This window comes from Brugia malayi, assembly GCF_000002995.4.
Source record: "Brugia malayi strain FR3 genome assembly, contig: Bm_v4_Chr3_scaffold_001, whole genome shotgun sequence".
Classification (NCBI taxonomy): domain Eukaryota; kingdom Metazoa; phylum Nematoda; class Chromadorea; order Rhabditida; family Onchocercidae; genus Brugia; species Brugia malayi.
In genome coordinates this window covers 1,325,363-1,336,779 of record NW_025062477.1, presented here as the reverse complement: position 1 = coordinate 1,336,779, position 11,417 = coordinate 1,325,363, and the positions used below count along the sequence as shown (strand labels likewise).

The following is an 11,417-nucleotide window of genomic DNA, read 5'->3' as shown; positions in this document are numbered from 1 at the left end:
ATCGAAAGTGGGGCGGATAAAGTTGTCGTCCGCTTTATTATTAAAGCGAAGAAAAACGTCACACACACACATACATACATACACATACACACACATACATACACATATATACACAGATACACACACACACACACACACACCTACAGCTGTCTCTTTAGTCAATTCCTCACAGCATAGCATACTTTGTATTTAAATCCAAATTACGGATCCTGTTAGACGGAAAGAGAAAAGGAATAAGCTTTGACACTTCAGGCAGCACAATAATAATAATAATAATAGCATTGATAATAATGATAATGATAATAATAGCATTAATAATAATAATATTAGTAATAATAATAATAACAATAGTAATAATAATAATATATACATTTCTTTTCTTCTTTTTATCATTTTAGATTAACATTTCAAATTCTCAACAAAAGCATCACAGATTATAGAAATTGATAATTGGGAATATTTATCAGGTAGCTTATGATAATCATTATCTCACATCATTTTCATTCTTTCCATTCGATTTGAACAAACAAACAAAAAAAGAAGAAGAAAGAGAAACCTTATCAATTATCATAATCTAAGAATTCTCGATGGATTACGTCACGTGTTAGCGTCAAAATAATATCTCACACAATAAATATATTACATACAACAATTTGTGATAAGGAATGAATTGATGGGAATGCAAAGAAAAATCAAAAACTGTAGCTATTTGTTATATGTGTAAATAATACTACAAATTATTTATTTAAATTAAATTGTTATATTCATCTATCCAACATTTTGGTCATTTTATCATTGATATTTAAAAAAAAAAAGTTTATCATTTTATCAGTGATATCTAAAAAAAAAAAAACTAGAAAGTTGTCAAAGTGTACGTGAAATGAAGTAAAGAGGAGAATGGCTTCTAAAAACTTGTTAAAGATACTGAAAGATAGAAATTGTAAGAGACTATTAATTACAATTTCACGTACGTGTTCGTTACTCTTTCAATCATTCATAGTAAATAACAATTAATTCAGTATAATGATACGTTAAATATTTATCAGTTATTTTTATTACTAATGCTAAAAGAAAATTCCTAAAGGAGTTCAGATAATTTGTGATAAAATATTTGATCTCTTTTATCTTTTTTTGTCCTTTTTTTTTTTTTTTAATATAAAAATATGTACTGAAAAATAGAATACGAATATCTGAAATGATTTTTAGAGAAGTAAATAATTTTGTTTACAAAAAAATGGGATGATATTATTTAATGATAATTGATAGTATTTTAGTGATAACAATTATGTTAATATTTGTGGTAAAAGACGAATGAAATGAATGAAAAGAATAGCTTATGTAAGCCAAAGTATTCATGAATATTATAACAATAATAATAATAATAATAATGAATAACGATAATAACAATAAATAATAACACTAAAATACTACTAATAATAGTAATAACAATTATTATTATAATTATATAGTAATAATAAATAATTAATAAAATAACAGAAATAATTCTTTAAAAAAAAATTACAACGATTAATTAATTTGTTAATTTGATAATAATTTTTTTTTTAAATTAATAATTAAAGTTATAAATAATAATTACAAACAATTACAAAATAATAAATGATAATAAAAATATGATAAATAATTACAAACGATAGTAATAAGAAAGGTAAGATTGAAATAATAAATGATTTTTACAACGATAAAAACAATAAATTTCATTAACAATTAATTCATGTTGAAATGAAAAAAAAAAAAAAAGAAAATTTAAAAATTAAAAAAATAAAAAAAAGGAGAGAGAGAGAGAGAGAGAGAGATGAAGATGATGAAAAGGAAGCTCTGAAGTAGTTGAATAACTAAGAAACGAAATGAAAAAACGATGTTCAATTCAATCTATTGAAAATTTCTCCTCCCTGAAACAGCAAAATATATTTATATATATAAATATATTTTTGTTTATGTGCAAAAAAAAAAAAAAAAAAAAAAAAAACTTTTGCAATTTTTTTTTTTTTTTTTTGCCATCGAAAAGGTATACACAAAAAAGAAAGAAAGAAAAAAAAAAAACGAAAACGAAAAGATAAAAAATGAAATAGCATTTCGGAAGTAACAAGTACAAATAGCAAATTTGTTGACGTCACTTTAGAAGGTCACTTTTTCAAAAAAAAAAAAAACAAAAAGAAAAAAAAAAAAAACAAAAATTTTTTGAAGAATAAATATGATAGTTTTGTTGGACATTTGAGTTATTCGTGATACAAATCAATCTTACTTTTCTTTTTTTTTTTTTTTTTTCTCTTCAAAACGAGGAATTTATTTTAAATTTTAACCAAAATGAAAGGAAAAAAAAAAAAAGGAAATCTGTTCTGTTTTTTCTATTCTTCATACTTTTGCATTTTAATTATATTTCTATCATAACTAATAAAAATTTATTACTATCAAAAAAAAGAAAAAAGAAAATGTCATCATTTTTTTTTTTTTTTTTTTTGTAGAAAAAAAAGAGATAAAAATTAAAAATTTAAAAAGGAAAAAGAAGAAAAAGAAAGATGGAATGAAGAAGACATAGCGAATTTATTATTCATTTAAGCCGAATTTATTTATATTCGTGTGATAATTGCATAGAAATTTCTCGATCATAAATTTTAAGACTATTCATTTAATTATAAAAACAATAAATAATTATCATATCTGTCATATACAAAAATAAATGATAAATTTGCTAATCAAATAAGAAAACTATTGGTTTTTTTTTTTTTTTTTTTTAGCTATGCTATCAGAATTATTTTACCATACTAAATGATAAATTTAATTTAATTTAATAAGATTATCATTTAATCTTAATAAAATTATTAATTACCTAATAACGTTTTAATAACATTAATTACCTAATTAATAAAATCATTAATTATCTAATAACATTTTAATAACATTAATTACCTAATTAATAAAATCATTAATTACCTAATAACATTTTAATAACATTAATTACCTAATTAATAAAATCATTAATTACCTAATAACATTTTAATAACATTAATTACCTAATTAATATCTTACGAAAAAAGAAAAAGCAACAATATAAGCTACGGTATTAAATGATAAATATTAAATTAAAATAAGTTTATAACTCTGAAAAAAGAAAAAAATTCCCATTACTTGAATAAAATTGTTTTCAAGACAACTTTAACAACAACAACTGATCATAAATTATTTTAGAAATTCATTTTATGAGATAGACTTTCTGACATTTACTATTTGTAATCTTTGAGAGAATAATGAATTTGCTTAGGAAGTATGCATTCTTAGATCTTTGGTAAATTTTTTTTTTTTTACTTAGTGCAAAATTAGTCGTTCGAGATAATTAGCATATGGTAAATAGCCATAGAATTACTTAAAAATTACATTCTGATTATATTATTGGATGAAAAAATGATTTGCATGCACGACTTGCATGCAACGACTTGCATGCATGTTTAATAAACTATTTTTTAATCTATAATATAGATTATTAGATGTTTTAATTTCAGTGTTATGTAGATTGAACCGGAATGTTTTTTATCCGGTTCTAATGTTAGTATTGCTACTACTACTACTACTACTATTACTATTACTAGCCGAGTTCATTTTTTATCACTAAACGTTCTACTTTTAGAATCTGTCAGTTTGTTGATGTTATTCAATTCCGGTTCAATACCGGAATACTTTTATTCTGGTTCTAATGCTACTATTATTTATTTCATAATCTGTATGTTATATTCGAAATTTCAATTTTTAAATTTATTAAATATAAGCGAGAAAAAAAAAAACGATAAATTGCTTCATAAGAAATTTTTAATGATATTATAAATAAAAATTTTTTATTGAAATTTAGTGATGTTGAAATGAGGAGAGAGAAAAAAAAAAAGTTGCAAATGATAATTTAAAAACTAGGAAGATTCAAGTGTATACGAATGAATCATTTAATAATATTCTCTACTTAGGGTAAGAAAAATTTTTTGATACCCATTATTTTCTTCCTTTCACTTTCATTTATTCTTTTTTTTTTCTATCTTTTAAGGAAAAAAAAAAAAAAAAAAAGGGTAAATCAACCAAACTTCCCCTAGGGAAAATGTATTGAGATAATGGTTAAATTTAAATAACACAGAAGAATATAATAGCATTTTTTCTCGAAAAAAAAAAAAAAACTTTTTTCCAGTATTTTGCATGATGTACGGAAAAGTACAATATAAGATGCTAAATACAGCGTAAATTTCATTTTTCATTTTTTTTTTCGAAATGCTTTTCCAATTTTTGCATGAATGAATAAATAAATGTATGAATTAATTTTTGGATGCTAAAATAACGAATAAAGTAATAGTTGAAAAAATGTTGGATAAATTTAAGTGAAATTAAATGTAGACAAAAAAGATATTAGGAAATAATCAAATATTCATTTGTGATATTATATATAAAAATTCGAACAATAATATCTTCTACTGCATTTTTTATTTTTTTTTTATTTTTATTTTTTTTGAAAATATGAAAAATTATTTTGTGGAAAATAATTTTAGATAAAATGGAATTAATTTATAAGTAAATTAAAGTAGTAGTAATATTATGAGAAAAGAGAATACTATAGATATTCCCAAAAAAAAAAAACAAATTTGTTTATTAATTTGAAAACTTTGAAAAGTTATGCATTAAAAATTTTGCTAATATTTTTTTAAATATTTAATTTTGAACAGGAAAATATATTTTCTCTTCAACGATTTCCGAGAGATTTTTAAACTTTCCTCTTTTTCTTTTTTTTTTTTTTTTTTTTTTTGTAAAAAATAAGTCATTTTTTGTTTTTAGTTATAAATTTAATTTTAAACTAAAATTTTATGCAACTTAATCGTTTCTTTTTCCCTTTTTTTTTTTTCGTTAGCATATTTGACATTATTAATTTTAGAATAACATTGTTAAAATTTTGAACAAATAAGAAATTGTAATAAAATATTACTTTGTTAAAAATATTTTTAACAATGTACTTAAATTAGCTTGTCATATGATTAAATTTTGATTATAGCTTTATAATTTAATTATTGTAATATTAGTGTGTTCTAATATTTAGTCAAATGAATTATAATAATATGAAATTGATAATAGAAATTGTGAAAGAAAAATTTATTCGAATATTAAATCAAAAACAAGAGGGAGAGAGAGAGAGAGAGAAAAAAAAAAGTATTTTTTTAAAGTTTACTGATTGGAAAATTGGTAATAAATGAATATTACAGTGAAAAAACAAAAAAAAAAAAAAAGGAATACAATTGATAGAAGTACATTATGAGTAATTTTAGGAAGTAAATAAAAGAATTGAAAAATTTAAGCTATCTTGAAACATTTAATATTAAGCAGATTCGATGTACTTCTTAATAAAAGAATGAGAGCGAGAGAGAGGGAGAGGGAGAGAGAGAGAAAGAAAAAAAGAAAGAATCAAATTACAGCTTATCATGAAAGAAATGAATTTCTGTTTTCTTTTTTAGTCTTTTTTTAGTATTTTTTTTAGTTTTTTTTTTTTTTTATAAAATGAAAATCATATGAAATGGAATAGAAAGAAAGAAAGAAAGAGAGAGAGAAAGAAAGAAAGATGAGATGAGATGTGATGTTATCTTTTTATCATTTCATTTTTAATGTCAATTATGCAAGCACATTGATTGTGACTGAGTGTTCTTGATGAGAGTATTATTTGCGCTATTATAATAAAGTACACGAGAGAGAGAGAGAGAGAGGGAGAGAGAGAAAAGCAATTTAAAATTGAAATAAAAATTTCAATGTTTGAAAGATAGACAGGAGAAGAGAGTAAAGCTTTAGCTTTAAACTCTAAAACTATCTATTCATCTATTTATCATAAAATAGAGTTAGTTAGCTAGCTAAGCTGAACAAAATGATACTAGAAGTAGACTAGGTAAAAAGTTATGTTTACAAATTTATCAAATTTTTTTTCAATTTAAAAAATTTATACCAAACACATATATATGGTTGCATTTCATCCTAATTTCTTCTATCTGGAAAAAAAAAATTATTTGCCTTTTTTTTTTTTTTTTCTCAAAGCAAAATGAAAAGTTAATTTGAAATTATTTAGTGCTAAAATGAAAAAAAAAAAAATTTATGATAGTAAAATATGCTTGTTAGATTGTTTGTTATATTGTATTGTCATGTTGAAGAAGCATAAAAGAGGAAAAGGTAGAATATGCTAATTTTATTTAAATCTTATTCAATAACTTTCTCTCTCCCTCTTTCTCTCTCTCTCTCCCTCTCTCTCTCTCTTATTCACCCTTTCTCTTCCACCTTTTCTTTTTATTATCTATCATTCCTTGAAAATTATTTTTGCAAAAAGGAAGAAAAATGAAATGAGAAGATTGAAAAAGATAATATTTTCTTTGCCAAAATATTATCTCATTTCAATTGTTTATTCTTTTTTGATGAAATTGAATTTTTTTTTTTTTTTTTTGCAATGTCTGTTGATTGAGAAAACAATGAAAATAAGCAATTTTGCAAAAAAAAAAAGAGAGAGAGAGAGAGAGAGAGGAAAAGATAAACAAAATTGAAATAATCGCTGTAAAAGGAAAGATAAAAATTTTTTTTTTATTTATTCTTTTACTATTAACAATTTTTCAACATTAAAAATTAAAAATGGATTAAATCTATAGTTTATTTGTAAAAGTTTTTTTAAAAAAAAAGGAAAAATTCTTGAAAAATTCCATAAATTAAAATATAACAAATAATGCTAAAAAAGTGTTTTTTTAAAAATAAGAAAAAAAAAAATGTGCCAAATATTAATAATCACAAATTTAGTTGTATTTTATAATTTTTCCACTAGCAGTAAAATTATTAATTAATTGCTTATAAAAAAAAAATAATAAAGCAATTATTCTCGCTGTAACATTTTCAAAAAAAGAAAAAAATGATTTGACTAAGATAGATGTTACAAAATCATTAATAACAAATGTAAAAAAAAAAAAAAGAAATTAAAAAAATTCCTAAAAATTTAAATTTGAATAAAATGAAATTTGATTAAGAATTAATTGTTTATCAGTTCTGAAATAAAAATGAAAAAAAAAAAAATTTAAGCAATTAAAATATTTTGAAAAAAAAAAAAAAAAATGCAAATAAATAGCATACATACATATATATTTTATATACAAAAACATTTTCTGAAGTTTTTTTTGCCTTTTTCTTCCTTTTTTTTTTTGACAAAATAAAGATTTTGCACTTTTGCAAAATAGCAATCAACAAAATCAGTAAGTATACAAACATTTTCTCTCTCTCCCTCCCTCTCTCTCTCTCTCTCTCTCTCTCTCTCTCTCTCTCTTGTATCTTTTTTTTTTAAAGTGATTATTTATGTTGAAATTACAAGTTATTAAAACAAGTCTTTTTGCTTTATATACCATTACGGTTTGCGTATTTCTTCAAAAAATTGACATAAGAATGAATTTTGTGAAAAAAAGTTGAATGAACAAAATATTTCAAAATTTAAACATAGAATAATTCATTTAGTTTCTTTTTTTTTTTTTTTTAAAAAAAAAAAATTTTTTTTCAAACAATACAAATGGAAATCAAATATTTTAGTTAAAATGAATTTGAAAAGAAAGCAACGAAAAAAAAAAAAAAAGAAAAATTTTTTTTTTCATTTCATCGATTGATGCCTGCTATTGCATATATATATATATATGTATGAAAGATTTTTTATAAAACTTTAAAATAAAATTTACACCTATGAAAAGTACAATTTTATCTCAAAATAATTTAATTAAATGATTATTATTATTATTAATTCAAATATGGTAATTAAAGTTAACGAAGTAAGAAGTAAGAAGTAGATCGATAGATTTAAAAAAAAAAAAGAAAATGAAAAAAAAAAGAGAGAATATATTTTAATAATACTACTTCTATTTATTTATTTATTACAAAAGTACTTCTAATTCTTCGTTCAATATTCTTTTACATCATTTTTCTCTCTCTCTCTCTTTTTTTTTTTGCTATTTGCTTATATTTCACTTGAAATATTTTTAAATTGTTTAGTACTGAGATTAAAATATAAAATAATATGAGACAATCTGATAGAGTTTTTTTTTTTTTTTTTTTTTTAGAAAATTTCTAGATTGAAATAAAAGTGCAAAGATATTTTAAAACTTATGATTAGCTATAATCTTATGAGTAAGAGGAAGAAGAAAAAAAAACCAATTTTAGAAATAATTCCACAGAAATAGGAATATGAATAAAAATAATGTGAATTTTTTAACAATTTAAATTTAAAAGGAAAAATTAAATTATAGTAGGAAAAAATTAGTTTTAAGAATATTTTAAGAATAGTTGGTAATGAAACATGAATTTTCCAATCGATATTTTGATGATTATTTTTTCATATGAAATTTAAATTATGGTTTATTATAATTAATTAATTCTTCTCACTGCATTTCAATTCTCTTTTATGCTCATTTGAAGATAATATGTAAAGCATCAAAGATTTAATTTCTTTGAATTATTTCTAAAAAAGGTTACTTATTATTATTGTTTTTTTTTTAGACTATTTATTTCTCAGTTAGTAGCTTTTGTTATGAATCATTGATTTTTTTTTTTTAAATTTTAATCAAAATGAAATAGAATTAATTTTAATGCATGGTAAAAAATTATAAACTTTTTATTTTTAATTGAGTTTTAGTCTACAAATTTTATGATCGACAAGTACTTTTCATTCAAAAGTATAGTATATGACAAAAAGTTGACGATATAATAAGTAATAGGTAATTATAATGTGATATTAATGAGTAAATATAATTTAATAATAAAGAAGTTAAAAAGTAAATATAAATAAATTGCAAAAGTTATTCATACCACAGCTATAAATGTTATAAATGCTAAGAATTACAAGTATGAACAATTTTTAGTTAAAATGAAATAATCAATTGTTGCTAACCGTTATTGATCACAATTTAACAAATTCTTTGAGAAACAGTTGCTAGCCAATAAAATGTAAATTCATAAATTATTGGCATAATAATGTAAATTTATAAATTACTGACATAATAGCATTGATTTGAAATGTTTTAGTTGAAATAAATCAATTTAACAATTTTCAGTAATTAATTAAGCACTAAATTTGATGTCAATTTATTGAGCTATTTGAACTCAAAATTATATTACATTTTGTCGTTAAGCAATCAGTAAAAATTTCTTTTTTACATGTAAAAAGAAAAGTTTTTCTTTTTTTTTTTTTTTTTTTTTTGATTTTTTTCATTATTTTTTTATTATTAATTAACAATCAGATTTAAAAAAGTTTTGTTATATAATTCTTTAACTTTCAACAGTTATGTAGTAGTAATAAATGTTATTAATGTTAATTAATATAAAATGAAAGTTAATTAAAATATGATTGTAAAAGACACCAATAATTATTACTGATAACAATTATCATTGTAATATTTAAAAAAAAAAAAAAAAAACGACAAACCGTTAGCTAATTTGCTTGCTTCCATTAAAATGTCGAACATTTGCATATGATTGAATTTTAATTCATTGAACATAAAATAATTATGATCCATTTGATAGTACCGTACCTGAAGCGATGCTATTTGCAGGTAGCATTCACCATACGGTATATTACTGATTTTAGAACTACCGTATCGCTGTTCACGAAAAATATATGCAACTGTAAGCCAATTCATCCGATCAAAAATCATGCGAATTGCTTTAGTAAGTATTTTATATGGACTAATAATACGAGTTAACAATTTATATTCTTGTTTGTTATCCAAGTTGCTTGTTAGGCCAACTGTTGTAATTACCGGAATACCATTATTTGTAGCACTTTTCCAATACGGTGACATTCGGGCTACCGATTTTAAGGCATTAACAAAAGCATATCCAATAATACAGTCTAGTTTAGCTGTCACCAATTGACTGATTGCAACATTAGGACCGTCTGCATCTGATAAGCGAGTATCCTTGAAATGCAACCGTAAGGAACCTTTTGGTACCAATTTGTTGTGGTATACTTTTTCCAGAGCTATGTCCACAACTGGTCGCACTAAATCCATCGTAATACCAAACGGATTCTTTGTAAGCTCACCACGTTTAATAGGAACCGGAAAAAGGATATGCATTGGATGCTTTGATGAAATATCAGTAATTACATTCCGTTCCTGTTGAATTCTCTGAATGAAACGATGACTTTGAATGTGTCGTAAATGTCGTATGTTATGTTGAGATTTCAGGATTAAATTTTCTTGAACAGAATTTGAGCAAAATAAGAATTGAAAAAGAAATAAGTAAAATAGCATTGAAAATTCATTAATTACAAACATATTCGTCCCATTACAAAATCTTTAATATTAGAGTGACAAAGAATTTTAGTCATTTCAACAATTTTTCAATATGATCAATGATTATTGCTAATTTCCTTTTCACTAATATTAGAACTCGAGTGCTGGTCACTACTGGTCACTAATATGTGAACTTGATATCTTTTGTACTGATTGCCCTGCAACAGTAGAATTTCTAATTTTCTTGAACATTCATTTAGCATTGAAATAAATATTTATATGTATTGATTTCTCCCCCCCCCCCAAAAAAAAAAAAAAAAAAGAAATTAAAAGTGCAATATATTTAACTTTGTACTAGCAGTATTAATTGTAAAATGAAAAATTAAAAGAATGATAGATATAAGAATGTTTTTTTTTAAAAAAATTATTCTTTTCAATTAAGAAAACTTTAATTGAATTAAAAAAAATGAAACAATCAATACTCTAATCTTCTTTTACAAAATTATTTTCATGATCATAAATATTACTGTTAAATTTGGGAAAGAACAATAAGGCTTAAATATCTTATAACTTGAAATTAATGAAAAAGAAGACGATTTAATTAAGGTGAGGGAAAATGACTGTTAGCATAATTGGATAATAGAATGAGCTTATAATTAAAATAGCTGTTTGTTGTACAATAATTACATCTTAATAAACTAATCATTTTTATGTCATTCATATACATCAGAGCTATGTGCTAGCAATTTAAATGTTAAGTTTAAAAATGATAATAGTATTATACCAATTTCATTAAATTAATGAATTTTATATTAAAAATATTAAACATGTCAAAAACGAATTGCACGAATAAATTTCATTGTAATCATCACAAGAGAATGAGAAATTTTAAAGAATCTGAGAGCTATTACTTTTTTTTTTCTTTTTTTTTTTGTTTTTTAAAAGTCTCACTTGAGAGAAATTTCAATTTGATCCACTTCCACTGAAATTTCGTTTCCTCCTGTGGTTTTCACTTCATCAGTAGATAATTTGCTGCAAATAAACAATTCAAAAGTAATTGGAATGCAAATTGTTTTTCTTCATTTCATTATATGTATCAAAAATATTTTAACATTTTAGAAGCATTTTTAAAATCAATCTGCA

At 22.1% G+C, this 11,417-nt stretch overlaps 1 protein-coding gene across 1 annotated transcript; it reads right to left on the bottom strand.

The window, feature by feature from the left end:
* Positions 1 to 8,841: 8,841 nt before the first annotated feature.
* Bm8081 (Uncharacterized protein) lies at positions 8,842 to 10,115 on the bottom strand (the record flags this gene model as incomplete). The annotated part of the gene is made up of 2 exons (XM_043079645.1): positions 8,842 to 8,852; positions 9,464 to 10,115. The coding sequence occupies 2 exons, from the start codon at positions 10,113 to 10,115 to the stop codon at positions 8,842 to 8,844; spliced, it is 663 nt and encodes a 220-aa protein (XP_042935579.1).
* Positions 10,116 to 11,417: the final 1,302 nt, after the last annotated feature.